The 26,678-nt window shown below is 35.1% G+C and overlaps 1 protein-coding gene across 4 annotated transcripts in view; it reads left to right on the top strand.

Moving 5' to 3' along the window:
• The window catches only part of SCFD1 (sec1 family domain containing 1), a 132,001-nt gene that overhangs the window by 96,687 nt on the left and 8,636 nt on the right, over window positions 1-26,678 (top strand). For 2 of the 4 annotated variants that reach the window (XR_014261130.1, XM_082452126.1), the window contains exons 18-23: window positions 3,636-3,698; window positions 5,730-5,805; window positions 13,889-13,942; window positions 17,862-17,914; window positions 20,113-20,146; window positions 20,649-20,714. Coding sequence is in view for 1 of the 4 variants with exons in the window: in XM_082452126.1 (XP_082308252.1) it covers window positions 3,636-3,698; window positions 5,730-5,805; window positions 13,889-13,942; window positions 17,862-17,914; window positions 20,113-20,146; window positions 20,649-20,714 (346 nt within the window). In the remaining 3 variants the exon portion in view is untranslated. Of the gene's footprint in view, window positions 1-3,635; window positions 3,699-5,729; window positions 5,806-13,888; window positions 13,943-17,861; window positions 17,915-20,112; window positions 20,147-20,648; window positions 20,715-26,678 lie in introns of those variants that run through there. The other 2 variants (XR_014261131.1, XR_014261132.1) reach the window with 2 other exon arrangements.

Below are 26,678 nucleotides of genomic sequence, written 5' to 3'. Positions count from 1 at the left end.
AATCTATCTGGTCTATTGTGTCATTTAAAGCTTGTGTTTCCTTATTAATTTTCTGTCTGGATGATCTGTCCATTGGTGTAAGTGAGCTGTTAAAGTCCCCCACTATTATTGTGTCACTATCAGTTTCCTCTTTTATAGCTGTCAGCAGTTGTCTTATGTATTGAGGTGCTCCTATGTTGGGTGCATATATATTTATAATTGTTATATCTTCTTCTTGGATCAATCCCTTGATCATTATGTAGTGTCTTTCTTTGCTTCTTGTAATAGTCTTTATTTTAAAGTCTGTTCTATCTGATATTAGAATTGCTACTCCAGCTTTCTTTTGATTTCCATTTGCATGGAATATCTTTTTCCAATCCCCTCACTTTCAGTCTGTTATGTGTCCCTAGGTCTGAAGTGGGTCTCTTGTAGATAGCATATATATGGGTCTTGTTTTTGTATCCATTCAGCAAGCCTGTGTCTTTTGGTTGGAGCATTAATCCATTCACGTTTAAGGTAATTATCAATATGTATGTTCCTGTTACCATTTTCTTAATTATTATGGGTTTGTTTTCATAGGTCCTTTTCTTCTCTTGTGTTTCCCACTTAGAGAAGTTCCTTCAGCATTTGTTATAGAGCTGGTTTGGTGGTGCAGAATTCTCTTACCTATTGCTTGTCTGTAAAGCTTTTGATTTCTCTGTTGAATCTGAATGAGATCCTTGCTGGGTAGAGTAATCTTGGTTGTAGGTTCTTCCCTTTCATCACTTTAAATATATCATGCCACTCCCTTCTGGCTTGTAGAGTTTCTGCTGAGAAATCAGCTGTTAACCTTATGGGAGTTCCCTTGTATGTTATTTGTCATTTTTCCCTTGTTGCTTTTAATAATTTTTCTTTGTCTTTAATTTTTGTCAATTTGATTACTGTGTGTCTCGGCATGTTTCTCCTTGGGTTTATCCTGTATGGGACTCTCTGCGCTTCCTGGACTTGGGTGGCTATTTCCTTTCCCATGTTAGGGAAGTTTTTGACTATAATCTCTTCAGATATTTTCTCGGGTCCTTTCTCTCTTCTTCTCCTTCTGGGACTCCTATAATGCGAAAGTTGTTGCGTTTAATGTTGTCCCAGAGGTCTCTTAGGCTGTCTTCATTTCTTTTCATTCTTTTTTCTTTATTCTGTTCCACAGCAGTGAATTCCACCATTCTGTCTTCCAGGTCACTTATCCGTTGTTCTGCCTCAGTTATTCTGCTATTGATTCCTTCTAGTGTATTTTTCATTTCAGTTATTGTATTGTTCATCTCTGTTTGTTTGTTTTTTAATTCTTCTAGGTCTTTGTTAAACATTTCTTGTATCTTCTCGATCTTTGCCTCCATTTTTTTTCTGAGGTCCTGGATCATCTTCACTATCATTATTCTGAATTTTTTTTTCTGGAAGGTTGCCTATCTCCACTTCATTTAGTTGTTTTTCTGGGGTTTTATCTTGTTCTTTCATCTGGTACATAGTCCTCTGAGTTTCCATTTTGTCTATCTTTCTGTGAATGTGGTTTTCCTTCCACAGGCTGCAGAATTGTAGTTCTTCTTGCTTCTGCTGTCTGCCCTCTTCACTGTGTTCTTATGATAAGATAAAAGTAGACAACAAACCTTAGTTTAACAAAAGAAACCGAAAACTGTCTTTTCTAATTTTTATAACATATACACTTAAATATTTGGCTGTGTCATATGTGTCATTGTGTTTTACATTATGACTTATGTGGAACTCCCTAATCAAATATTTGGTGTTAAAAGAGGAAAGGCAGTCTTGGGCATCATTTTACATGGTTACAAAATATTCAATATATAATTTCTAATTTGTAACATTCTTCTTTCTAATTATAAGGGTTATATCAGTTTATTGAAGAAAATTTTAGAAAACTCAGAAAGGTATAAAGAAAGTAAAAATTTACCTGTAGTCTCCCCATTCAGAGTCTACAGTAAACCGTAGTGTGTATCCTTCTATATGCATATTACATATTTATATTTTTAATCAGGAAATCATTGTTATAGATGCAGTTTGTATTCTAGTTTTCCAATAACTTTCATTATGCCAGTTTTTCATCGTCTTAAATACAGCTGACCCTAGAACAACTTGGGGGTTAGGGACACCAACCCTCTGCACAGTTAGAAATCCAAGTATTACTTTACAGTGGGCTGGCCCTCTGTATCCCTGGTTCTGCATCCATGGATTCAGCCAACCACAGATCATGTAGTACTGTAGTATTTATTGATAAAAATATGAGTATAAGTGCACCTGCGTAGTTCAAACCCATGTTGCTCAAGGTTCCAGCTGCAGTCTCCAATGGTAGTATTTAGTGTTTGTATGATATTCAGCCATATAAACGTATTATTCTTTATTTAACCCTTTATTACTTAGAGACAGTTAGATACATATTATTTATATTTAGATATTGCTATTTCTGGTGAAAAATAAATTTTTGTTAAAGACAGAAATTCCAGCCTACTGCTGAAAACAGCTGATTCAAATCAAATTGTGATTTTTGTGTTTGGGATTTCTCTAATGGTATCAGCAAATTTTGTCCAGATTGAAATAGAATATTTTAAGCGTTTCATCTTCCACATCTTAGTGATTCCCATTCTTTTTTTACTCTCATAATGTTTTCTTGTATTTAGGTAGGATTTTTTTCCATTTACAAAAGCATTTGAAATGATTAGGAATTATAAAAATATTGATTCACATAAAAATGTTTATGGCATGCTATTATTAAAATGTTATAGAACAGTATGTACAATATACTAATTTTGTTTTTAAAGTATATATGTTGTATATGCATATGTTCAAAGATTAGAAGAATATATGCCGAAATCCTAACAGTGGTTACTTCTTAGTGGTAGGGTTCTTCTGGGAGCATTCTGTTTTCTGGATTCTCTACAGTGAACATACTCCCAGAAGGAAAATATTTTTTAAAACATAGCTAAGTGCCATATTTTTGCAGAGCTGTCAAGAATTCTATAGTTTAGTTAAAGACATTCTAGACATTCATTTAGAAAGATTTGAAAATAAATGACTATATGCAATTCAGTATAAAAGTGTATATGTAACTAAAAGGAAATATCATTGAGTAGTAGAATTAGAATAGTGTTAATGAAGAAAGTGGTGGTTTTGAGCTGAATCTTAAAAGGAAATGTACAGTTTTTTATTGGAGAAGACAGTGAGTTTATACCCCCAAAGGACAGCATCCCAAAGGCATGTGTCTGGGAATGAGAGAGTATAGAATGTGGAGAATAGTAAAGAGACTAAACTTAATCAGTATGTGATTGTTCTTTTAAACAGAAAGTCTCTATTTCATGTTAATGATCAGATATTTAAAAAAGAAAAGAGAAATCCTGAAGTTTGGGGAACTAATGCATTTGTGTTTTTTAAAGAATTTCACTGTTTTAGTACCAGTTGCTCTCTACTTGAACATTATTTTTCATGGTTACAAATTATACAATCAATGTTTGTATAATTGTTTCAGTGTTAATTGTACTGAAACACTATTAGTTGAAAAATTTCTTTTCAGAAACTGCATAGTAAAACTTATGGTTAGTCAGTAGATATTTTAATGCCATGATACTAAATGTTAGCTCAAATAATCAGAGTTTAAATATAACTTTCTTATGTCATAGGGCATTTGCCAAGATGGCTTCAGCTCCTACCAGCTATGGCAACACTACCACTAAACCAATGGGGTAAGTATTTTTAATAATTCTGATTGAATAAGTCTGGTACTCCAGACCATAATTGGACTTTCGTGCCTTAAAAACACAGTGTGACACTTTGGATGCAGAAAGTTTTCATTGTGATACAGAACAACTGTCAGCATGCCTTTAGCTTCCGTAGGTAGTTTAAATTCTGTATTTTACATGGTATGGCTCTGTATGCTTCCTTGTTCTTAAAACATGTTTTTCATTTTCAGAAGATACATGAAGTTTAAAAACTGTTTTTATATCAATGTTGATAATATAGACTTGAAGCTAGACACTGAAGACCTAGCTTCAAGATGGAACTAGGCATACTGCTAAATGATAGAGAGGAAATCCTCAGGGCTGGGTATGACTTCTGACTCCAGAAAATCCTGTACAGTATGTGTGGTTTTCAGAGGAGCTGAACAAAGTGATTCTAACCGCTCTTTTCCATACCATACTAACTTCAAATTCCTAGTTTATTTTTGGAGCTTAGAACAAAAGCATGAAACTGGAGGAAAACCAGTTTACCTACCCCGAGCTGCCAGTTTTAATGAAACAGTTTCCAAAAAGTAAAAGTACTTGGCCTAAGGCTGGGCCTTGTAAGCGCTTGGCAGAATGAATCCATCTGGCCTCACCTTCAGATAGTGCTGTGCAGGTGAGCCCACTAACTCCCTGAGAGTTACCTGGTACCTGGGAATTGCCTCAGAACTGTCCACTCCAACAGAGATTACTTTCTCTTGTTTTTGTCAAAGAAATGATTTCCATCCTGTCCATCTCTTCATTTCAGAGAGGAGTAGGACAAGATAGGAAAAATGAAAATATATTTGGAAAATTACTCTCATGCATTTAATGAAACAGACTTTCCAGTTCTTTGTCTTAAAATCTTACTGAATCTTAAAAGCCTATTAGATTTCTTATGGATTTTGTAGTTGAGGATTTTAATAAAATGTGTTATAAGAAAACCTTGGATGATTTGAAGGCTTTCCCTAGCCTTCTTTTTTTTTAAAATTAATTTTTATTGGAATATAGTGCTTTACAATGTGTTAGTTTCTACTGTACAGCAAAGTGAATCAACTATACGTATACATATATCCTCTCTTTTTTGGATTTCCTTCCCATTTAGATCACCACAGAGCATTGAGTAGAGTTCTCTGTGCTTAAACAGTAGGTTCTCGTTAGTTATCTCCCTAGCCTTCTAATATCAAAATGCAAAATTACCATTCTGTCCCACAAAGCATCCTTTGATTCCATGTGAGAGACTTTTTGAACCACAAATATAAAACCAATATGGCAAGTCATTTGTGTTATTTTTGTTGTTAAAAATTCAGACACTAAACAGTCTTCTGAGTTGAGGTAGAATTCATCAAGTATGTTGTGCTTCACATTTTTATATGATAGATTTTGTGTATGAGGGGAGAAAGTATACAATGCAGGATTAGGTCTAGCAGCTATGATATAGAGAACACAGTAACTTTTGACCTATTCATAATGCTTATAGACATATATGTTTTGAATATGTCAGTGTGTTTTGAACTCCTAAAGTGAGTCATCTGGATTACTATCTTTTTTTTAATTGAAGTATCGTTGATTTACAATGCTGTGTTAATTTTTGCTGTACAGTAAAGTGATTCAGTTATACATACATATACATTTTTTAATATTTAGATTACTATCTTTAATTTATTGTTTTAACATTAAGACAATCAGGAAAGCAAGGAATTCTCTTCAGTTAATAATTTGCTTAAATACTATAGCTAAGGCTTAGCAATTAAAATGTTTATATTGAGGGCAGCTCTCGATTTTTATATTTTATTAATATCAACTAGTCAGAAAGTTTTATTACTATTTCATTGTTAAATAAAATTGTGGCAGTGATGTCCATGGAAACAGAAATTCTCAGGTCACTTCTGTTTAGTGAAAACAAAGGTGGTAGGCACAGAGAGCATCAGCATGTATTGTGTAATCAGACAAGTATTCTGTCTGTAATTGGAGAGTTAATTTGTACTTAGTGCAGTCCTCTTCTTTTGCACCTAGTCTCTTATCACGAGTCATGAATACAGGATCACAGTTTGTGATGGAAGGAGTGAAGAACCTGGTACTGAAACAGCAAGTAAGTACAATTGTTAGAAAACACACTGGTAACTTTTGAATATAAATGTTGGCAGGTTGATTGCTCAGATAGAGCAACTTCTACATATATTCAAGTACAAATATTAGGAATAAAATAAAATCAAGGAGTCCATTACTGGTATATTTAAGGATGTGAGGATGTTTTACAGGTATAGTTCACAACTCTGTAATTTTATGCTTTTTTTTTTTTCAATTTGCTAATTGGACTTTACTGACATTTTGATTTCCTTTAACTATTAGAAGGTTTGTGAAAGTATATTAATTGAAAAAAAATGAACTTAACCTTAGAATAATGAACTGTTACATAAATGCATATCATTTAAGTTTTAACGTATATTAAGAGAATATTAATAAGCTAATAGCCTTAATAGTCTAAAAGCCTGTGTAAATTAAAATAAAAATACTTTAAGTAGAATATATGTTTTGAAATAATGTAACTATAGCTTGATTTCATACTTCATTTTGGAATAACAGTCTTAGTTTTAAACATAAGACTTTTTTTAATGACTTTTGTATTTTTGTTGTTTTCCTGTTATTCTCATATATAGATATTTCTGCTTCAGAGTCATCATTAATTGATTTGGTTTGTTTTCAAACTGGACTTGTTTTTAACTTTTTGTTATGGAAATTTTCAAATACACGTTAGTATGTCAAACTCTCCTGAGCCCTTCACCAAGCTTCAATACTCAACATCGTGCCATTCTTGTTTCATCTTCCCCACTTATATTTTTTTATTTGATTTATTTTTAACTGGGATATTTTAAGGCAAATCTGAGATATAATATTTCACACATAAATACTACAGTTTGTAGTGAGAAGGATTTTAAAGGCCAAATTAAGAAAAGAAATAGAGTTAATTATCAGTTATTCAGATCTGAATATTAAGTGTTTACTTACTTGTTTTCAGAATAAACTAGATCTTTTGTTTCTCTGAACTTCTTCCACACTTTTTATCTTTCTTATGATGTTTACCTGTGGTATTTTGTATTAACATTATTTATATTTTACTTCTTTTTTTTCCAGTTTTATTGAGATACAATTGATACATATTGTTTTACTTATTTTTTTTTTAAACATTTCTAGTTATTTGCTGGGACTCAATGCTAAATTATATAGTTCCTGAGCTTTTTTTTTTTTTTTTTTTTTTTTTAATTAATTTATTTATTTATTTTTGGCTGTGTTGGGTCTTCGTTTCTGTGCGAGGGCTTTCTCTAGTTGTGGCAAGCGGGGGCCACTCTTCATCGCGGTGCGCGGGCCTCTCACTATCATGGCCTCTCGTTGCGGAGCACAGGCTCCAGACGCGCAGGCTGAGTAGTTGTGGCTCACGGGCCTAGTTGCTCCGCGGCATGTGGGATCTTCCTAGACCAGGGCTCGAACCCGTGTCCCCTGCATTAGCAGGCAGATTCTCAACCACTGCGCCACCAGGGAAGCCCCTGTTTTACTTATTGATGGCAAAGAATTTTTTTCCCCATCTTTGAGTTTTCCATAGCAGTTTGCAGAAAGTAGGTATTCAATTTTTGTTTGAATAAGTGAATAAGATTTTATTGTAAAAAAAAATGTAAGGTTAATAAAGAACAGTGAAAAATCCTAATTTGCTGTCTTTAACTAAAAGGCTGATTACTTCCTAACTTTCCTTCAGAGACATTCCAGATTGCTTTATTTCCTAAGTACTTGGGAAGACTTTTTAGCTTCATTATCACTCTTAGGAATTATTTTCAGTCCTTCCCATTCTGTCTCTCTTCTCGTAAGAGGCTACTACTAAATACTTAATCCACTTTTTTACTGGTTCACAGTACTTCCCTGAGTCAGTTTATCTTTACTCTCTTAGGCTACTGAAGGTGAAGAGGCATAAAAATAGGAGGTTGGGCACATTAGTGACCAACATACTGTACTTACAGTTTAACCTAGCACCTGTTAAAGAAAAAATTACTCATGGCACTCACTAAAGTACAGTAAGGCAGACTTTATTCGGGGGGACCATTGAGAAAGATGTTGGGACCACCACAATGGAGTTTTGAAGTCTGGGAGAGAGACTGGGCTTAAGTACAAATACAACAAGGAAAAGTGGGAATTTATAGCCAAGGAGCAGGGTGTAGGGTATCAGTGGTTGGAAAATTACTAAGAGGAAATATCAGGGATAAAGGGGGATCCTGGCTAAACCAACCTAACAGAATTCTTGCTGAAAGCAGGCTAATGTGATTGGACATCACCTGGGAGGTGGTAGAAGGTGAGGAACCCGATGAGATACTGAGGGTGGTTAGATACCGAGGATGGAGGTGCTGGCTATATGCTGACTTTAGCAGGATTCTTTCTAAAATTGGACAATGCAGAGATGGACACAGAAGTCCACAGGTCGAGGCCCAGTTGAAAAAGTTCAAAGAGCCTGAGTAGAATCTCATCTAGGAGAGAATCTTTGTCATAGCACTCTATTTATTATCAACTATGGACAAGATGATTTCATATGTGAGACAAAGGGGGAACCACCAGTTTCTAAGACTACGTCTGCCTTTTGCTAGATAGACTGGCTATTGTATAACTACGTATAGTTAAATTTAGTTTTAAGGAAAATTACATATTTTACTTAACATGCCACTGTTAGAAGGAAATCCCAGTAGTAAGATTCCCTAAACAAAGGAATCCTTATCACAAATAACTGATAGCATTGAGAAATTACAGGCTTTAATCTTTTTTTAAAATATTTATTTATTTTTGGCTGCACTGGGTCTTCCTTGCTGCACGCGGACTTTCTCTAGTTGGAGTGAGCGGGGGCTACTCTTCCTTGCAGTGTGCGGGCTTCTCATTGTGGTGGCTTCTCTTGTTGTGGAGCACAGGCTCTAGGCGCACGGGCTTCAGTAGTTGTGGCACGTGGGCTCAGTAGTTGTCGCACACGGGCCCTAGAGCGCAGTCTCAGTAGTTGTGGCACACGGGCTTAGTTGCTCCATGGCATGTGGGATCGTCCCGGACCAGGGATCGAACCCGTGTCCCCTGCATTAGCAGGCGGATTCTTAACCATTGCGCCACCAGGGAAGTCCTTTTAATCTTTTAAATGATCAAATTTACTTTTGGAACTTATTACCTTAGAGTCACATGATATACATCCCCAAATGGTGCCTGTAAGAAGGGTCTAAAGTGATCGACTTAAATATTTTATTGTGCTAACACAACAGTGTGTTTTATTTAAAGTTAAGTTTATAAAATATAAAAACAGATTATCCTCTGTGACCTCAAATCCTTTTGCTTTTCTTAACATTGCAAATAACATACTGCTTTGATACAGGCAGTTTCTCACTTACAGAAGTAAAATTTGAAATGACTGGTGGTTACCTCTTTCTACATCACATTTCTATCACCACTGCTAAGAGAGCCAGGCTGGTTTTTTAAATAGATGTTAATAAGACTTTTTAGGAAATATTTATTGATTTGGGGGACACTGGTTATTGATTGGGGATAGTGATTCATTATATATTGTGAAGTAAAAATAAAAGTCATTATAAAACAGTAAATTCAATATGATCTTTTTGTTTTTGTTTAAAAAAAGAAAAAAATAGAAGATACTCAAGGATATATAACTAGGTTTTAAATGTTAGTTTTTCTAGGTGAGAGTATTCACCTCTGATAATTTCCATATGATAAATTACTAGACTTGAATTATGGAATCAAGAGTGAACATTTCTAATTGTTCTCAGTAAATGTTACCAAATTGCTGCCCAGAAAAGTTGTACCAATTTGCAGTGATTTACAGCACCTGTTTCTCTATATCCCTCCCAGACTTTGACCTGTGTGTATGTGTATGTGTGTAATCTTTGTAAATTTAATACTTTTAAAAAGTCTCTTGTTCTAGAAATATTTAAACTCGTAGAAAGCCATTTTTAAAGTTACACTGTCCTAACGTTGTAAAATTTAGAGGAACTGCTACAGGTAGATATAGGGCAGGTTGGGAACTGAGAAAAATGTCAGAGAAGAGACTGGAAGAGATGAATTCTTTGTTTCACACTTGTAAAATTCTGTTTAATTTATGCCTCTTAAGTCTCTAAGTATTTGTTCCAATTTTTTATCAGAATAAACATTTTAAGCTATAAAAAAATTAGGTAGAATAGGATGTCTTGTCATGTCCAGTTTTCTAGGTCACTTATAAGAGCCTTTTATACTTTTTTGTTTCTTGGGCAGCATAAGTTTTATGTATCACAAGTATTAGCTATCACATAAAACCATTTGATATTTGCAGATTTGAAATATATTTATGTGAGGATAATTGTACAAGAACGTGATGATGAATAATGTAGTGCTAAGTTGCATAATTAAAAAGTCTTCTATTTCACTTTCTTTGGCTTGTTTGCTTAAATAATCCCTCTTTTAAAAATGAATTAACAACAAATAAATTGCAAGCAGTGGAATTCAGTAGGTTAAAAAAGACTTAAAAGATATATCACCTAATTGCAATGTATAGCCCTTATTAACATTATAATTTGAACAATGAAACTGTAAGAAATAAATTTATGGAGCAGGAAAATTTTGATACTGACTAGATATTGAGCTGTATTAAGAAATATTTGCTGATTATTTTAGGTGCAATAGTAGTGTTATAGGGTGTTTTTTTCTTTTAGAAGTTCTTATATTGTGGAGATATATATACTGAAATAGTTACTGATAAAATGATTTGATATTGGGGACTTGTTTTAAAACAGCCTAGGGAGTGGGGAGTGAGAGTATAGATAAAATAAGAATTTGCCATGAGCTGATAATTGTTGAACCTGAATGATGGAAATTGGATGTGTTTTATTGGGTCTAGGTAATCCTGTTTCTTGATTTTATTGCCATTAATATGCTATGGTTTTGGAAAAAATACCACTTTATATATTTTCTTCTTTCCTCATCTGTAAGATGTGGATATTGGATTCACTCTGTAGATCCCTTCTGATTTATAATTTTAAAATTTTGGAAATAGATGATCCATCTTATTCCCCTTCCTCCTATCTACTTCACTGACAACTTTCCAATATCTGCATACTCCATCTTATTCTTTACTTGGCTAATACAGTCTTCTAGATAAGTATTCTCTTCAAGAAGGTACACATACTGCTTTTCATTCTTCAGGACTTTGATAATCAAGACAGCAGCAACTCTTGTCCCAACTTCACTGCCTAGTTCATCGTCAGAGTATCATCCCAAATCCAAGGCTACCGGTTGGGGGTGGGGGGGGTGGCGAGAGGGGGGAGTTGGAAATAGTCACCATAGACCAGATGGCAATACAGGGCAACAAGTGGCTAATCCTAGGAGAATTAGAGGGGAAAAATGTTTTTAACTGTTTTGGATATAGGACTGTATTACGTTTTTTAGATTGTCTGTTTTTTAATTTCTTCACATATTTTATTTTTATTTTGTTTTTAAGCAATTATGCCATCAGAGACAAAATTAACATTGTTTTTATTTAAACTTTTCCAGTGACTAAAATCATAAAACATGACTATGGTCATAAAACTATTAAGGATTTTTAGAAATTAATTTCTCACTGTATTTTTTTTCTCCCAGTAATGTTTCTAGTTCATATATTTGAAATTTGAACACCTTGGAAATAGTGATCCTTAATTTAGGCTATTCACATGTATGGGACTCTGTCTCTCAAATCTAAATATATATAGAGGCTTTCTACTAATAAAAATTTAGTTAATAACCTAGACAATAACATTTTTCATTTTATTTCTGAAACAGTTTCTAAAAACAATGAAAAATATGCTTGGGAATTTTTAAAATAATGGGCTTTCATTTGATTAAATTTCATTTGTACCTCTGTTATTGAGGTACACAATTTTTTTGTGTCTTTAAAGATGAGTGAACAGACCATTTGTTGAGTGAAGAAAATTGTATGGTTTTGTTCTGCTGTTTTCTCTCTGTTAGCTGCCACGGTTCAGTTTTTTCAATTAGTAGAACTTAGTTATCTTGTATATAAATTATTATCAATATAAAATTCATTTTAAAATGATTAAGTCTTCATGTAGGCCAGATAGAGCATTAGTTGATGACAGAGCTCTCAGAAGTTGTTTCCTGAAGTACTCTTTCTTAGGCCTTTAAAGACATTGTGTATTTCCTTTATCATTTTCTACACTGCGAGTTTTCCTTAATGTGTGACAGTGTGTGAATTATTGTGTGGTGTGGCAGTAGTAGATGACTCTTTTGGTGTTATCTGGTTGTAAAGACCAAACAAAAACATAAAGATTTGTCTCTGGGCTCTTAAACTTTTGAACTGTACTGCTAGAAAGAAATTTTTCTTGTGTTATTTAATGACCTATTCACTGGCAGGCTTATCTTCAGATACAGCAGAGATATGAAATGCAAAGTAAAATTTAACTGTACCTTTTAGAAAAATCTTATTTTTATACTAAATGAAATATTCAAATTTCCAGTTATTTTCACAAATACAATAAAAATAATATGACTCATATGGCTTTATCAATTATATAAAATCTTTTCTGAACTCTTCTCCATTGCACATGTCTAATACCATAGTACAATTCAGAGAGCTAAACGGAGAATTAAAAGTAAATAGAGAAATGGATATAAAATTAATTTTAGTAAAATGTTATAATTTATAATGTTGCCTTGCTCCAGAATTCTTTTTATTGTTCCTGTTATGTTGCAAAGTACTTCATCTTTTGTTGGTGTTACTTAGAACAAATTTGTAACTGTAGTTTTTTCTTTTGAATAAAGCATTTTTATAGATTTAAATCTGTACCCAGTTATTCTTTAGAGAAAGTTATGGTTTAGACTTACATTCTTAAGTGAACAAACTCAAGTTTATTTGAAACAAAACTTATAAGGTAAAATTTTGAGCTCTCTTTTTCAAATTCTAAATAGAATTCAGGAAGTACATTCAGTTATCTTGAACATTTGGTGCTTGTGTTTATATTAAGAAGTTCCTGGCCAACAAAAATATCAGAGAATAATGAAATAGCTTTAATTTTACTTGCCTAAGATTATCTTGAAAGATTTTTACTTGCCGATCTAGAGAAAGAAAAAGGAAAAAGAAATGCTTATTTTCTGTCTGGGCAAAGCAGCATTTTCCTTAGTGATGGTCCATTTTAGTAACAATAAAATGTTTTATGACCTAAAGAAAATAAAACTTGTAAAATAGTAATGTGTTATCTACAGTTATTTGAATAATGAGATTTAATGTTGCCTCTGTTGTATGAAATCTCTTGATACAAAACTATTCTTTCCAGAATATTCTGTACAGTTCACAAAGGAAATATCAGTTCAAAGTGGGCAGAATACCATCCCAGTAGGAAGGTACTTTGAATAGGCATAATAGTCACTTAGTAAATTTTCTGTACCCAATGTATTGTTACGTTCAAAATAATGGTTAAAATGGTCAGATTGAAACATAGCAATAGTATTTCATATCCCCATGCATGTAAGCATGTCAAGGGGCAATCTTCTGTCAACACCAGTGTTATACATTTTATGTTCAAAGTGGAATGTGTTCTGTAAGAAGATAATGTAGTATGTCATTGAAAATTTGGAATTTATCCCAGGCAAAATTAAAGTGGTCAATAAAGTGTGTGCATCTATTTCCCCATTTTTTCAAAGAACTCAAGTATCTTTTTGGCTAGAAGAATATACATTAGAAATGAAAAAACTCTGTTAGGTCATTTAATCTCATATAGTTCTGCAAACTTAAAGTACTATTTTTTAAAAAAACAAACCTGCAGAAAGGAAATGAAAAAAAGGGGGTGGGGATTCTTACTCAATTGAAACAAAAGCTTACAATTACTGGTGTTAAAAAGCAGACATCCAACAAAGTAAAAAGCCCAAATATGTATTTGTACTAAAACCTGGATACACCTACACATTTTTAAAAATTACGTTTTTTCTATGGAACCTTGAGTAATGCCAAGGGTATTTACAACTATGACACCATTCACAGAATACTTAATCTTAGAATGTGTTTAACTGAAAGGTAAGCATACTGAACTATAGAATGATTAGGTTGTTTTGCTACTAGAGAAGAATTTTGGTTTGTTATTTCTTCTAATATTTAACAAAATACTCACTGATCTCTTCCACAGAATCTACCTGTTACTCGTATTTTAGACAATCTCATGGAGATGAAGTCAAACCCTGTGAGTAGCATATAACACTGTACTTGTAAATTCTTGAACATACCAGACTATATACAAAAAGTGATAAACTCAGAGTTTGTTGTGCGCTTAATCACAGCAGACTACATGATGGAAAGGAAAGAGTCCATGTTCTCAAACAGCCTTTTTTAGCCGTTATCACAGATAATGGGAATTGGTTTCTCGGCTGCTACATCACTCTGGCCAGCTTTCATCCAAAGTAAATGTAGATTATATCCTATATATGTCCTAAGGAGCAAGTTTCTATAAATAAAAAAGAACTAGTGAGCATCAGTTGGTGTACTATAAAGAGTACCAGATCAGTTTAATTTTATGAAATTAAATTAGGAGAGGAGTGCATAGTAAAAATTTTAAGTGCATGTATTCAGATGGCACTAAGTTCTTTGGGCTGAAAAGTAAATTGAGAGAGATAAATTGTTTGATGAAGAGATAAATGGGTAAATAAATATGAGCATTTACTTAAAGAATGGGTTTTCAAGCTATCTGTTTATAATTCAAGAAAGGAATGTAAAAATCAACACAGTCTGTTTCATAAAAGAGCCCATCCTGTTACTGTGGCAACTAGAAAGAGAGTGGTTATCTGGAATAGAGAAAAGCCGCATGATCAAAACCCTCGTTTGGGTTGATCTGGATCACTATAGACTTGGCATCAAGACTTAGGATACCAGGCTGAGAGAGGGAGTGAGAACAGAATCTTCAGTTAAATATGTCATTATTTTGTAATTGTTAAAACATTATTATAACATTAAAGGAAATTAGCAAAAACAAATTTTAAAATCTGTCCATGTGAAAACAAAGATATAGTGTTATAAAAAAGCCCAAAAAGGGGCAATTACAGTTATGAAAGGAATGAGAGAATTGTCTATAATGATAAGCTAAAAAGGATTGGATTCTTCTATCTGGGAATCAATATAGAGAAAGTGGTATACAATGTCGTAAAAATAGATTTATTACTACATCCTAGAATATATGAAGAAGGAATGCTTCTTTTTTTTTTTTTTTTTTTAATTTTTCCCTGGTCATTTTAATTTTATGGGATTTTTTAAAATTTATTTTTGGGTGTGTTGGGTCTTCGTTTCTGTGCGAGGGCTTTCTCTAGTTGCGGCAAGCGGGGGCCACTCTTCATCGCGGTGCGTGGGCCTCTCACTGTCGCGGCCTCTCTTGTTGCGGAGCACAGGCTCCAGGTGTGCAGCCTCAGTAGTTGTGGCTCACGGGCCCAGTTGCTCCGCAGCATGTGGGATCTTCCCAGACCAGGGCTCGAACCCGTGTCCCCTGCATTGGCAGGCAGATTCTCAACCACTGCGCCACCAGGGAAGCCCAGGAATGATTCTTGAAAAGCCTGAGAGAAGTATGATTTATGATTAATTGTCTTATAGACTACTACTTCATAATAGGCAGTAAATTTCTGGAAGATATTATCCCAAACAATAATAAAGATTAAAAATACAAACAAATGCAAAATTTTAGACACCATATCCACAAGGGGTTAGGCAAGTTCAGGATATTTTGTTGCTGTCCCTAATTTAGAAGTCGAGATGATGGATAAGGACAATAATAATGATAATAGCTAACATTTATTGTGCATTTCTTTAGCCAGGAACCAGTCAAAACATTTTTCATATAGCTCATTTAATCCTCATTCGAACCTTCTAAGAAAAACACTATTTTTTAAAATTATTCTCATTTTATAGATGAAGAAACTGTGGCACAATTAACTTGCCCAAGGACACACAGCTAATAAATGGCAGAGCTGGACAGGCCACATTTTTCACCACTGTGCTATATTGATTAGGGCAAGAGCCATGCCCTTCATAGAATCATAGAACTTTAGAGTTTAATGAAACTGTAGAATCTTAACTGTGAAGGAGAGGAAACGAAGAGATATTAAGTGACTTTTCCCAAGGCACACTATTTTTAATAACAGAATTGGAACCAAAAACCCACTACTTCTGAATTCCTGCCTACTACTCATTCCAACATATACACACCTTCCACATTTCTGTCATAGACATACAGATGGCTACATTATGGGTCTTATTCAGATGTTTCTCCAAGTTCTGTAAGTTCATTTATCAGTTCTATTGACTTTGACTGTATAACTGAAGGCACATTACTACAGACAGATATTTTTTAATTAATTAGAAAAAGTAAAATTGTTCAGCTTTGAAAGCATTTTTTCATCCATCTGCTAGATGAGACAGATACCTGCTCCCTCTCTCATCCCTGTCTTGTTCCCATATTGACAAATTGATTTGGAGGCTTTGAAGAGATTAACAAAGTGTACTAAGTTAGACCTGACTAATCATCTTGAGTATATCATATCTCAAAGGCTTTAAAATGCTATAACCTAATTCTAGATGAATTCTTATCACTAACGTTTATTAAGTGTTCTTTGATTTGTCTTGATTGGATATAATGAAAGAAAGGGATTAGGCAAGATATGAGGTAAGTTTCATCTTCCCTTGTACATCTGGCTAGTAGTGGTTTCCTGGAGCAAAGTGTTGAAGGATTATGGCACTGCCTTTGGGTTCAGGGAGAGTTCTGTGATTGATTAGCATCGTCCACCATTGAATGCAGGACTAGGTAGTGGCAACAATGCATGGTTTGTCATTGATCACGTTTGGGTAGGTTCATCCAGAAAAGAACCAGAAAACATTTCAGAAAAGAATGAGTTCCTTTGGCTGATTGTACCATGGAGGGCAAAGGAGGCAGAGATTAGGAAGTGACTACATTATAAACAGTAAAGCAGTACTTTCCAGCTCCTTTAATATCAAGAAGCTAGTTTCCAATGTAGTATGGAGGTCAGCAACCCCTTATCCACAACTTCTGAAGTCCAAAGAGTTCTGAAAACTAAGAGATTTTATATAACTCATTTGGTGGCGAAACCTAACCTTAACTCAAGTTGAGGTTCTTCGTAGTTTTGATTTATCCTACTTTTTGTAAATGTTCATCTATTTAGCTCCAGAAATATTAACGTGTTAGATGATGGGGTGCTGCCCGCTAGGAATATTATATTATATATAGTTTATGCATGATATTATCTATCTGCAATTTTTTAAATTCAGAATTCCAAAATACATCTAACTGCAGAGGTTTCAATTATGAGAGACTGTGAACCTGTATTAGGTATTCTGGACATTCAGTAAAATCATAGACATATAATAATAATATAATAAATTCTAAAAGCAAAAATATTTAAGTACATTAGGTAATAAAACAGGTATATTTATTTTTCTTAGTTACTCTTTTTTGAAGTATAGTTGATTTTACAGTGTTGTGTTAGTTTCAGGTATACAGCAAAGTGATTCAGTTATATATATATATTCTTTTTCAGATTCTTTTCCCTTACAGATTATTACAGAATATTGACTATAGTTCCCTGTGCTATACAGTAGGTCCTTGTTGGTTATCTATTTTATATATAGTAGTATTCTTATGTTAATCCTAAACTCCTAATTTATCCCTCCGCCCCTTCCCCACCTTGGTAACCATAAATTTGTTGTCTATGTCAAAACAGGTATATTTTTGAGAAGCAATATGCATAGTGGTTAAGAGCTGGGGCATTGAAACTAGACTACCTGGGTTCAAATCCTGGAGTTCCCACACTTACTTGTCATGTGACTTTAGGAAAGTTAAAATAACTTCTCTGTACCCCAACTTGCCCATCTGAAAAATAGGGATAATAATAACTACCTCATAGGTGATACGGGATTATGTAATTTTACTTAGAACAATGTTTAACACACAGTAAGTGCTCGGTAAATGTTGATGGTGGTTACCCACTCTACCAAATTAATAGATTCATTAGTAGATTCATCAGGTATTCTTAAAATAAGCCAAACTTGAACTTTCTAAAGAAAAATTCCATAGTCATGGTAAAGTTCTCTTTTTTTTTTAATAGGAAACTGATGACTATAGATATTTTGATCCCAAAATGCTGCGGGGCAATGACAGGTAAGCAGCTCTTGTCTTGTGTAATTTGTTGTAGGTTTCCCCACCCTCACCAAGAATGGAAATAACTTTACTGATTTTTGGTTATAAATCAGTAACTCCTTATTATTAAAAATTCAAACTATATAGAAAACTGGTAAGTGAACAGTATGTATAATCTCTTTACCCAGAGGTAATCACTGGTAATTATACTTAACACTTTGATGCTTTTCCTTCCAAGTGTATACATGCAAAAAAATACATTTAGATGTTTGTTGTTTTTAATGAAATGATGAGGGTATTACAAACTGTGTGTGGGTGAAGAGAATTTGGATAATCTGTGTGTTTTTAAATGAATATTCTTATTGGACAAAATGAAAAGATGGGAGCTTTATGTTGGATACCAGTTGTTGGCTTTTTATTTAACTGGTCCATAGAATCTAAGCCCCTGGGAATCATTGCTGTGAATACTTTTTTATAGCAATGAAACATTCTGCAAATAATTTATATACTTTATGACAAACATGGTATGGTATTTGTTAACTTTATTCTGGATATTATTTTTTAAGATTTAATCCATGGTGGTATGAAAAATAGCCTACAAGATACAGAAAAAGAATAGGCAGAATTAGGAGGGAAAAACCTTCCTGGAGGGATGGTCTTTAGCACCAAAACTTGGGGGAAGCTTCTTTATTGCCTATACCCTATGTTTGGGATCTTTAGAACTTTGTCTTTTCTCTATCCCAAGCTTTCACATCTTTGTAGGTAGTCAGAACAGATAATCTAGTCACTAGAAAGTTGATTATTAGATTGTTTTGGTAACCTAAAAGATTATTCTTTTTTCTGAACTTATCAGAAACACTACCAAAGTTACAAAAGAAGCTGCTGGTAGCAACTGCAGCTGGCAAGAAACAATTTGACAAAGAATAAATTATAGAAGGGAGAGAATGAGGAGTGACAACTAATGGGTATGGGGCTTCTTTGGCGAGTGATTAAAATGTTCTGAAATGAGACAGTGGTGATGGTTGTACAACTCTGCAAATATTCTAAAAACCACTGATTGTACACTTTAAAATGGTGGATTTGCAACTCTTGATGTTCTCGAGCTTACAATTTTTCCTTCCTTGTATTTGCATCAGTAGATATATTTTGCTTTTTAGAAACTTCTGAGAAATTCTTTTAATCTTCCCTATAGTTTATGCATGATAATGAGGAGGAATATTAGCATTGATAAGACAGTGAAACACAGTTTCATTTTTTAATAGACTCAGCCTTCTCTTGAGCTGTCTCATCACAATTAGATCTTGGTTTTTAATAACTAGTAATGCTGTGCTATTTAAGTCTCACTTCTCATCTCATGTCTACTCTTAGAGGAACTTAAAGCACTCTAGAAGGAAGTTTATGAGGCGTTTCTGTCAAGGCAGCTACTGGCTCCTTCTATGGAATGTTGACACAGGCCACAGAAATGAGGAAAAGATGGAACTGTGGAATCAGCCTCTGAATAATTGAGAGGTTATAATAGCTCTCTCCCCTTGGCTGAGATTTTCAAAAATGGCTTGTGAGGAAAACCTAAGTTATCTTTGTAAAGCCTATTTTAGCACTCAAATATATATTTGACTCACAAAAGCTTTGAAAATTGTGTTTATTAAAAGATCTCTTTGACACCAAGAAAGTATTTTTGAAATATATTACAAATATATAAATGTGTAATTAATATATAAATATAAAAAAGCTATAGCAAAATACACCTCCCTTCTTCCAACCCCTCTTTCCTTCCTAAATTGTTATCCTTCACATACATGCATTTGCACAGTTTTTTCACAAATGTAGATACCCACAAACTAATCTGTTGAGTATGGTAAAAATTTTACATAATTTACTACTAAAATACATATTTTATTAATTCACCTTATACCCAGATTTCCACTCCTCGTGGGAACTGTTGCTCAGTCTTTCCTTTTGCCTCTCAGTCTTCTCCTAGAATTTTATTTTTAAGTCAACAAGTTGTCCCATTCCCTTTTAGACACTGAGATATGTACTTCATCTAGCTGTTCCTCTGAATCCCACTTCACTACCTGGCTCAAAGAAGGTGAAGGAAGAAGAATTGTAAATACATAGCTAATAGTGCGTGCGTGCGTGTGTGTGTTTCCCATGCCTGTTTTATCCTTAAGTAAAGCTTTGGGTGAAATTGTTGTGTGTGTTTTTTGTTGTTGTTCTTACAGCTCAGTTCCAAGGAACAAAAATCCATTCCAAGAGGTAAGTTCATATAAAAATCCTCTGTCCCTGAAATGGAAGGATGAAAGGTAACCAAGCAGTCTTGAAGAATATCTTTGTCCTAAACATAGCTTTATGATGGTTACTGTATGGCAGTCTTGATAAATCCAATTCTATGTACCTAAGATTCTTTATAAATAACAAATTCAAAAATGACTTTTGGAAAAAGCCCTTTGGATTTATTTTGTATTGTTTAATTGAAGGATGAAGTTTATTTTCCTCAGAATTGTTTCTGAAAAATCTCTATTTCATTTTACTACTCAATAGAAATTAGAAATTTATAAATTTATAGACTTTTTTAAGAAATAAATTTCTTTATAATTGAAGTAGCATCAGGCACTTAGGTAAAAAAAATACTAGCTAGCAAGGGGTCACATCCTAAGTTGTGGAATGGGCTCCAGACTAAACCCCATGTTTGAGAGTTAAAATACTGTTTTAACTATTTCTTTTAACTTACCTATTTTTTTTCTGTTTGCATTTTTAGGCAATTGTTTTTGTGGTGGGAGGAGGCAACTACATTGAATATCAAAATCTTGTTGACTACATAAAGGTACATTTGACCTTTATATTCTTTTATCATTTGAGGTTTCACAGTTATTCCATGTCTTTCACATACTAACATTGTCTGGTGGCTCCCCTGATTCTTACATAAGCCCTTTTCTAGAGGTAGTTTAAAAATCCAGCAGATAGGGAAAAATGCCCATATGTTCATTGTTTTCCTGTCACATTCATTTCTGGCCTAAAATTTTACTTGATGTATCTTATTGATGTAATGTACTTTGCAGCTCTCTTATTTTGACTTTAAATGTTTAGATACCTCAAATAAGCCCCTGTTCCAAAAAAGTCTCCCTTGGTGAGATGATTTACTGAGCCCCATTTACCTGAATAATAAGCACTTTTCTCTCATCTTATTGACCTAAGTCAGCAACATACTTCGAACAAACTTGGAATGTCTGCTTTTTCAGCAAACAGGTGCTTTAGAAGTAGCACATTAGAAGTGGTGTGCTATTCAAAACTGACAGCAGCAGGGAGTGACAGACAACTAAGCAAAAGAATATGAAGGAAAAGGTGTAACTTGAAGAGCAAAAACACCATTTAAAATGTAGAGGCAACAGAACTAGTGACTGTTGCAATGACATTTTGTAATCTTCATTTATTCACTTAATATTGAATAATGATTATTCCTTATGTCCTGTATTACATAAGACTTCAATAAAGGTAGAGGTTTTGGTACAGCAGGAGAAAAAAATACATAGGCAGATGTCCCAGAGCTTCAAAACCACCAGGTACCTCTAAGGATCCTAGCTCAGTTGCACATAACATGCTTCAGAATGTGAACCACCACTAAGAGCTATACCTTGGTCTCAGGGGAGCATCCGTCTTATACTAGGAGAGGTCTTTTATACCCCTCTCTGTTCACATAGCCAGCATCAGGCTGCATGACTAGGCTCAAAGGCAAAAACCAAGGGAACATAACAGAAACTAAGTGTAAACCATCAATCTGTACAATTTTTATTTTTAAACAGTGCTGACAAGCTAGTGCAAGTTGTCCCTTGGTCTGTCTGTGAACCTTGGGCAGGACTATATTAATCTATTTCATTCAGGTTTGGCCAAGGGTCAACAACATGATTGGTTCCAGGTGTGTTCCCAAGGATAAACACAGGGTTACAACAGACCAGCTGAAATTAATCCTGTACTTATACCCCATCCTTGGTTAAGCTTTCATAATTCCATTTGTCAGCATTCTTTCTGCCTTTTTTTTTTTTACATTATAGGACAGAAAAACAGGAAGGATAAAAAACCAAAATACTGACCATTTGTATAGTGTAGTGACTGAAACGCAGGTATAACTTTAAAGAAACATTGCAGTTTACCAGATAGTCCAGTGCAAACTTGTTTTTAATCATGTATAGGCCTCACAACTCTTACCTCTCTCCACCACAGAAATTTTAATTTTGTGAATGTATTAATAAGTTGAATCAATGTAGCAATTAATTGTTTAACTAAGTCTAGTTCTTTCTCTGATCAATCACCTCCATCAGAACAACATCAGGGTTATCAGTGGTAGATATGTAAGCACACCAAGTTATTCTTTACTTGGTTTCAGCTTACAAAATATTTTTTTTACCTTGATTATTACCCTCCACCCACAAAAACATGGTGTATAGGTAGTAGGGCACATGATACTATGACTCATCAGGCATGTAACAGGTATTTTATGTCCCTGTATCCAGGCACCTTTCTTAACAGATCATCACTCAGGTTCATATTTACACAATGGTCTTTGGCTCTTTTGTTGAACGGTTTCTTTTGTACGCATTTGAGCAGCAACAATATCCTAATTTTGCCTCCCGAAAGGGGTCCTCTGGAATATATAAAACCTATAAAATGAGAATACGTAAAACAAAAGGAAGCATTAGAATTATTCTGGGTGTTTATCCCCTAGATGTTATTGGCATCATCAAAACATAGCACGTGAATAAGCCCAGATTAAATCCTTCATAAACCTCCCAGAACCCATCTTGGACCTTCAGCTTCAAATAAAGGAGGCTATTTCTGCAGGTGTTATGGGCATCTATAAATATAGGTAAGAGTATTATTCTCTTGCTTTCAGCCTCTTGCAAGGTACCAAGATAATATTAGCTTTTTCTTTTCTTTTTCTTTTCTTTTTCTGATATTATTTACTTATTGGCTACATTCCTGAGAATCAAGACTTCTCCATCATCCCTGTGTCATTAATTCTTACCCAGAATTTGGCCCTTGGTTTAGAAGACGATCAGATTCAGCAAGACGCTTGATCCATAGAGCTGGCAACAGTATGAGATTGGCCAGTACTTTCCCCTTTCTTCATTCCCAGTCATAGGAGGCAGGTCGGATAAGTGCGAGTTTATAGGACTGTGTTATCCACTGGTTAGTACAGATGCAGAAACTATTAATCCCAGTTTACACAGATGAAAAGAAGAAACATCCCATTCCATCATTCCTCAGACAGATTTAGAGGTATCGTCTTGACGTCTTGCTTGCAGTTAATCCTTTCTTCAGACCTTGTAAATGTGATTCATGTCCCTGTACTACAGGATCAGGCAGAGAAAAAGAAACATTTTTAGAATTGCAGGAGAAATTTTTAGTGGTTTCTGTGTTACTACCCCACTTCCTCCCTCCCCTGTTTTTCCTACGGTATCTCAACAATCTCTTCGCTGTTGATTCCCCCTTTAATTAAATGTCTGTTATGTTTTAACACACATTCTGTCATGCAAGCCACTCTTTCTGTCTCTTATTAGAAAGAGATGTGCCTAATTTAGAAAGTAGATGTTTCAAATGTCAGTTTCAGTTTTCAGTCAGTCCACTACTTTGTGTTTGGTAAGGTATATGATGTCGGTCTATTGTGTATGCTTCTTAGCCTGCTGTTGAACTGCACCTGCAGCAAAATGGGTTCCTTTGTCAAGTGATGTATATAAAGGAAGTCCAAATTGAAACAGTTTCTGCTGTGATGTTAAAGGTGTTAAAGGTATTTGCTTTAGTCACCAGGTGTGTAAGTCCAAATCCAAAATGAGTGTCTATTCTGGGTAGAACCTATTGCTGTCCACCTGGAACCATAGGTAATGGGGCCAGTGTAATTCTATGTAAACATGTATTTGGAATTGCTGGGTCATAATAACTGTGTTTAACCATGTGAGGAACTGCCAGATTGTTTCCAAAAACAATGTAAAATGCACCATTTTACATTCCCACCAGCAGTGTATGAGGGTTCTGATTTCTCCACATCATTGCCAGGACTTATCTGACTTTTTGATTTCGGCCTTACTAGTGGGTGTGAAGTGGTATCTCATTGTGGTTTTGATTGCATTTCCATGATGACTTAAATGATGTCAAGCATCTTTTCATGTGCTTATTGGCCATTTGTATATCTTCTTTGGAGAAATGTCTATTGAGATCCTTTGCCCATTTTTTAATTGGGTTATTTTGCCTTTTTACTACTGACTTGTAAGAATTCTTTATATAATCTAGATACAAGTCCCTTATCTTGATATATGATTGCAAATATTTTCTCCCATTCTTTGATCTTTTCACCTTCTACCTGGTGTCCTTTAAAGTACAAACCTTTATTTTTTCTTTTGTTGCGTGTGCTTTTGGTGTCATATCTAGGAATTCTTTGCCTAAGCCAAGGTCATGAAAATTTACTCCTGTGTTTTCTTCTATAGGTTTTATAGTTTTTGCTCTTACATTTAGGTCTTTGATCCATTTTGAGTTAATTTTTGTGTATAGAATAAAGTCCAGCTTCATTCTTTTACATATGGCTATCCAGGTTGTCCTAGCACCATTTATTGAAAAGACTATTATTCCCCACTGAGTGGTCTTGTAATAGAGGGAGGCAGTGTGCAGCCCTTAGCACGCAGCCTTTGCTGGGTGCCATTACTGGGCAACCCATTACCAGGCAATGGTTACTGAGAGACCACTAACTAGAGCCGGGGTTAGGAGGTCCCACTCAGTCATTGGTCGGCAGAGTGGTGGTCATCAGGCGGAGCGAGGTAAGAGGCGGATCCTGGCCTCCTCCCTGGGGCCCTCCAGCTCACCCAGCCTCAGGCCAGCAGATGAGCTAGAGGGCACCAGGGAACAGGCTGGGGGCTGTGTCCTGCAGCGCTCTAGAGCCCTCGCCAAGGCCACCCACTGGCCAGGCACGGGCCTTGAGGCGGCAGTGAACCTCTCCCCCATCCCTACCTCCATGACCTGATGGCGGCGGCAGTCTGCATGGGACACAGTCTGTGGGACCTGGCCCCCGCCATTTGGGCGGCCTGAGGATCCTGAGGGCCAGTTGGGTCCTGGGTGCCTGGCTCCCTCAGTGATGACAGCTGGGCAGGGTCTGGGGACCTGGCCCTGAGGGAGCCACCAACTGAGATCTGCCTCCTCTTAGCCAGGACCTGGACCTTGGAAGGTGAAAGTTGTGCCTTGGGACCGTGCCCTTTCTTGTCAGAACAGAGAATAACATTTGTTTGGTGGAGATTTACAGGAACATTGTTACCTGACCATGACCTGACCTCAAGAACAAAGGATCTGACACCAAGAAGTTTGCAACAACTAACCAAGCCCTCCCTGACTTCTCCTATAAAAAGGTCTTTGCTGAAAGCTTTCGGGGAGTTTGGGGGTTTTAAGGCATGAGCCACCCATCTCCTTGCATGGCCCTGCAATAAACCTTTCTCTGTTCCAAACTTCGACGTCTTGGTATTGTTTGGCCTCACTGTGCATCAGGCACATGGACTTGCGTTTTGGTAACAGTCTTGGCAGGCTTGTTGAAAATCAGTTGACCATACATGTATGGGTTTATTTCTGGACTCTCAACTCTATCCCATTGATCCATAGGTCTATCCTTGAGCCGGTACTACACTGTAGTAAGTAAGTTTTGAAATCAGGATATGTGAGTCCTCCTACTTTATCCTTTTTCAAGATTGTTTTGGATTTTCTGGGTTCCTTGCAATTCCGTATGAATTTGAGGATCAGCTGTTAATGGCAGTTGGATTCTGATTGATGATAGGGATTGCATTGAACCTATAGATAAGATGAAAATACTCCCCAAAACTTAACACTATTAAGTCTTCTAATCCATGACATGGACTGTTTTTCCATTTATTTACATCTTTTTCTTTCAACATTTTTTGGTTCCTTTGCAGTTTGTTGTTATTTTCAGAGTTTAAGCTTTGTATTTCTTTGAGGTTTACTCCTGTGTATTTTTTATGCTATTATGGATGGAATTGTTTGCATTTCATTTTTGCAACAGTATAGAAATCTGATTGTTATATATTGATCTTGTGTCCGGCAACCCTATTGAACTCATTTATTAGTTCTGATAGTTGGTTTTTTTTTTGGATTTTTAGGATTTTCTATATACAAGATCATGTTAACTCTGAATAGAATTAGTTTAACTTCTTCCTTAACCTATCTGGAATGTTTTTCTTGCCTAGCCACCCTGGCTAGAACCTCCAGTACAATATTTAATAGAAGAGTCCAGAGCAGACCTCTTTATCTTCTTCCTGATCTTAGGGATAAAGCATCCAATCTTTCACCATTAAGTTTGCTGTTACCTATGGGTTTTTAATAGAGCCATTAATGTTTAGTAGCTGCTAAGACATGTAGTTTAATTCTCCTGAGAATTCTTTGTTTTTTAATCCCGTTTGGTCTTACTGTTTCCTTTGTTCTGAGTAATCTTCATCTTCATCTTCTTCCTATCATTCAGCCCCATTCAGGGGAAACTGAGCTAGTAGGTCTTTGACAGCCTCCCTCATGACATTGGAAACCCATGTTAGTGCAACCTTGTGGTATGAAACAAAACTTATGGCTTATGCCTACAAGAGACTTGTAATTGAGAATTTATCTAACATGGCACTGGATTTATACCAGTTCACAAAACAACGGGCAAGTGCCATTTTTGTTGGGAAGGCAAGGAAAATACTATAATGGTTCTAGGTGATTTATTTAGTAATGATGTTAGTCTAACTTACAATGTAACTGCTATTTGGTA

This window comes from Balaenoptera physalus (genome assembly GCF_965194825.1).
Source record: "Balaenoptera physalus genome assembly, chromosome: 2".
Taxonomy (NCBI): domain Eukaryota; kingdom Metazoa; phylum Chordata; class Mammalia; order Artiodactyla; family Balaenopteridae; genus Balaenoptera; species Balaenoptera physalus.
This window is presented reverse-complemented; position numbering and strand designations above follow the sequence as displayed.